The 4249-nt window shown below is 52.6% G+C and overlaps 1 protein-coding gene across 1 annotated transcript; it reads right to left on the bottom strand.

Annotated features, from left to right (window-relative positions):
- Nucleotides 1-1401: 1401 nt before the first annotated feature.
- Nucleotides 1402-3703, bottom strand: LOC142839582 (fibronectin type III domain-containing protein 4-like; the record flags this gene model as incomplete). Its single annotated transcript, XM_075955798.1, has 6 exons — nt 1402-1999; nt 2184-2308; nt 2604-2693; nt 3113-3319; nt 3479-3594; nt 3684-3703. Coding segments are annotated over 6 exons (594 nt in total), but the record flags the coding sequence as incomplete, so codon positions are not given.
- Between the last annotated feature and the right edge of the window lie 546 nt (nt 3704-4249).

Raw genomic sequence — 4249 nt, 5'->3', positions numbered from 1 at the left:
ACTGATAGATACCAGTGAATGCTCAAGGATATACCTGTTTGAAGTGGGCAGAGGTACAGTCCCATTTTACACAACAGGAGGGAGTCACACGCCAAAGTTGAAACAGCTAATAAACGGTGGAACCGGGATTCAACCCAGAGCTGATAACCTTTTAATTCCCGTGAGACGATTCAAGTCTTCTCAACTCGTTGTCTCTTTGTTAAGCTTCTCTAACCTGTAACACGGTCTTAGGAAATGATCGGGGTTTGGTAGCACTGGCTAGGGAAAGGCAAGGCACCCTGTTTGATCATTGGGTAAACGGTGAGTTCAAGGCTGCTTGCCGAAATCCAGATGTCTTTATGGGTCAGTGCAGAAGACAGAGCTGGGCTGGCCTCCTAGCTTAGAGCTGTGTGACACCTGGGGCTGGGGATTGACTAAGAAAAGATACTATTGCCTTTATTTTGTTTGATTGGAATGCTCTCAAGAATTTTTGTTCTAATTTTTTGCAGCGTATCAGACAGATTGACTGAAATTCAGAAAAGAAGGCCTTCTCTCTCTAAACGGTCCCAGGTTGGCAAGACTTATACCCCCCAAAAAGCATAGCATATGATCTCCAGACCGAAGCTGGGTCCCAAAACCTTGCATGCACAGCGGTTGCCAATGGCAACGAATATTTCTCTCCCCACCACTACCTCCCTCTTGAAAAATTAAGAACAAGTAGAGGGCAGTTCCCATTTTTCACAGATAACACAAATAGGTCCCGGAACCCAGATTATAATTTTTTTTTATAGGGGCACCCAAACCCCTTTGTTTTATATCTAGAATGCTTTGGATATGTTACAGAGTATAAATATAAACGCCTTTGTGGATTACAATAATTAACCTTAAACAAACAGAGACATAGATGAAAGAGAAAACGGAGAGGAGGCACTGGTGTGCACAGGGTGAGGATAAATGGCACCAAGGGACACATCCGTGATAGCTGCTCTTTGGCTAGCCCCCCCATGACCCTGCTCAGTCTTTCTGACCATTTTCCCAGAGGTAATGGTGGAGTTGAAAGAATGGGGAGGGGGTCGGTTATGTAGCCCAGTGGTAGAGCATTTGCCTGGTATGCACAAGGTCCTGGACAAAGATAAAAGAAAGAAAATCTACTGGCCCTTTTATGGTGACATGGCTTGGTTTCCATTGGTGTAAAAACTTCTGTGTCTTCTCATTGCACCCTTCCCCCACATTTCAACAAAGCCAAAGAAAGGAGGCTTCTAGATTCTGTACCCTTTCCTTGTCTTTTCTCCACCCGTCTTAGACGAAAACACGGACACAAACATCCTATAATGGGTCTGTTCCTTTAAGTTGGTGGTGGCGTGAGGGGCCCTTGGAGAGCTGAGAAGGTGTAGAGATGTCTTCAGCATACCATACAGTCAGTTCCGGTTTGTCCAAGAACCTTTATTGGAAAAATGTCCCAGGGGTGAGATCACCAGCAGCGGGAGGAGCTGCAAGGTGAGGGGGGAGCACCTGAGGCTCCGTGGAAGACATTGGAGTAGTGCAGTGTGGTATCTGCCTCGAGGCCCAGATGCTTGCTTCCTCCTTCTCCATGGAAGAGGGCAATACAGACAGAAACAGCCCTCTCTGAGGCCCAGAGGCAAGCTGTAGGGGCAGCTAGTGGATGCCAATGGTCCTGATGCAGGTGAGATGGGGCCCCATTTGGGACCTAGTGGGATAGGGTCGAATAAATGACTCCCCTGGACCTGGGGGATAGGAGATGTTCCATTTGATATCCACTCCCAGGTCCAGGGGTACAGATTCTAACAGACCTACCTTCTGGCCCTGCTCACAGTCGAAAGAGGATGGGTACCAGCCTGGGATTCTGGGAGTGCACAGCCTTGTGGGAGTCTCAGAGAGATCACCAACTTAGGCTTCCCTGACCCCACTCCCCATTATCAGTGCATCTCTCTTCTGGTTCTGGTTCTTCAGTCACTCAGTTCACTCAAACGTCGATGGTGTTGATAGAAGGAGACTTTTTCTATGAGAGAAGATTACCCAAATCTCAAATTTCAGACAGGTAAAGGTGTTGCTCCCGCCTTCTGGACTCCTTCATCCCAGACATCCCATTCCCGCCCCACCCCCCTTTGCTGCCTATTCTGCTTTTCACTGAATATCCTGGGCACCCAGATTACCCTTCTCACACTCACTGGTCCCCATGTCACCTGTCTTGTCCCCACTGGCCTTCCCTGAGGACTCTGTTCAGGACCCTTCCCCTTCTCCTTGGGGTTGTTGTTGGAGTCGTTGTCCTTGATGATGTCATACTGACGGCAGAATAGCCCGATCACAGCTGAAACACAACAATACCATCTGAGCCTTGATCTTGACCTCTCATTCACAGCCTTGAGGCTGTAACAGCCGCACGAATTCTAGAAAATCCTGGAATCCCTGGGGCCCATACAACTGTCAACCCTAGCCTTGCAATAGCCTTCTCTCTTTCTCCCCAAACTTGTCCTGATTACCTCCCTCCACCAGCCATTCCCCTCCCCCCCGACTCCTTTTCTCTCCTTTTTCTCCCGACGGGTAACCTTCACCACTTCCCACTATCATGGTCCCAAGTCCCTGGCTCCCCATCCGGTACTCACCAGCCCACATGAGCAACACCATCACGATGATGACCACTTCCCCGGTCTGCAATGGCCGCTCTCCATCCAGACCCTTCACTGTGATGTCTCCTAAGTAGAGAACCATCCTCTGGGTTACAGAGGACCCACTGGACAGCTCTGTTATGTACAGAAGGGGGATGCTGGGGGTTAGAGTCAGCGGGACCCATCATCGCCCTTCTCAGGAAGAAGCCCGTGGTGGGCAATGTTTAGATACCAGTGGGTGATCACAGAAATTGCTCATGCAGGCCGTGGCAGGTGTGATGTGAGCTTGGGTGAAAGAAAGCAGGAAACCCTTCCCCAAAGGATTCATTAGCAGTGTCTCTGTAGCTGGTCCCCTGCCCACCTGTTTTGCTTTCCGTCCCTGGCAGTAGAACAAATTATATCATCTTTCTATTCATCTAAGCTAGAATGTTGTTAGCGTTAAGCAAGTCAATGAGATGTTAAAACCCAGTTCAAAAGCTGGAGACTCTTCTAACACAGGCTCTCACCTGGGCTGGAGCTGTTGCGGGGCAGCCTGTCAGAACCCTTGAGAGTACGGAAGTGCACTCGGGGCCCAGGAGGACTCTCTCCCCGGAGGCCGATGCTCCTAACCTGCACGGTGTAGTCACTGTCTTCAGCCAGGCCCCAAAGAGCACAGGCCCTGGTGGTGGTGTTCACCTCCCTGATTACACGCTGCCCACAGGGCCTTTCTGTCCCTGCAAGAAGATGTAGAGAAAGGAGAACAACCTAGCCCCGGTCCCTGACCATGAGGCTTAACTCGGGATTCTGTAACATCCAAGCACTCCAAAGGAGTAATGTGCAGGGGTGTTCAGAGACCCAAGGGCACAGGTTTGGGGAAACAGGGTGATTGGTACTTGCTGGGAAATGGAGTAGCCAATGACGATGTTGCCTTCTGGGACGTCCCAGGACACAGTGGCCGAGTTGGCTCTGAGGTGAGTGACCGTCACATTCACAGGAGAGGGAGGGCGGTCTGGGGGTGCCAGGGTGTTGACAGGTTAAGAGGTTTCACTTCCACACTAGCTCTGACGGACCCCCACTGCGGGCGTCCTCTTCACTCACCTGCTCACACAAAGCCCAGGTCACAGCTGACCAGCAGGAGGACCGTAGGACTCAGATATGGGGAAAGAGGCATCAAAGAAGCCATGGTTTCCACCGAGTTTGCCGAGGGGCCAGGAGGCATCCCCTTAACATCCAGGCGGGGTTCCTGGAAGAGGCAGGAGTTGCGTTGTCCAGAACGCAAGAGGGATGCAGCAGCTCTCCCAGGCTTCCTAAGGCCCATAGCCCATTTCCCCTGCTCCTTTTCCTCCTCCGCATAACCCTGGTGCCCACCCCAGCCCCCACCCGCGCAGTCGGATCAGCCCACACTCACCTGCCGGGTCCTCGTGGTCGGTCAGGACTCGGGAGGTTGTTCGGTGCCCAGGGGGCGGCCCATCGCCGGACTGGCGCTGGTCCTACCCCATCCCGACGCGGGCCCGCCTAGGCGGGCAGCGCCGGCCGAGCTGCGGGCAGAGAGGGTAGAGGCGGAGTGGCCGCGGGCCGCGGGTCTGCGGGGACCCCAGCGTTCCCGAGGGCCACGCATAGTCTGTCTCGGAGCAGGGGGCGTTGCCGGCGAGACCTGACAGCAG

This window comes from Microtus pennsylvanicus, chromosome 21 (assembly GCF_037038515.1).
Source record: "Microtus pennsylvanicus isolate mMicPen1 chromosome 21, mMicPen1.hap1, whole genome shotgun sequence".
Lineage (NCBI taxonomy): Eukaryota > Metazoa > Chordata > Mammalia > Rodentia > Cricetidae > Microtus > Microtus pennsylvanicus.
Note: the sequence above shows the minus strand (reverse complement) of the source record. Positions and strands in the feature narration are given on the sequence as shown.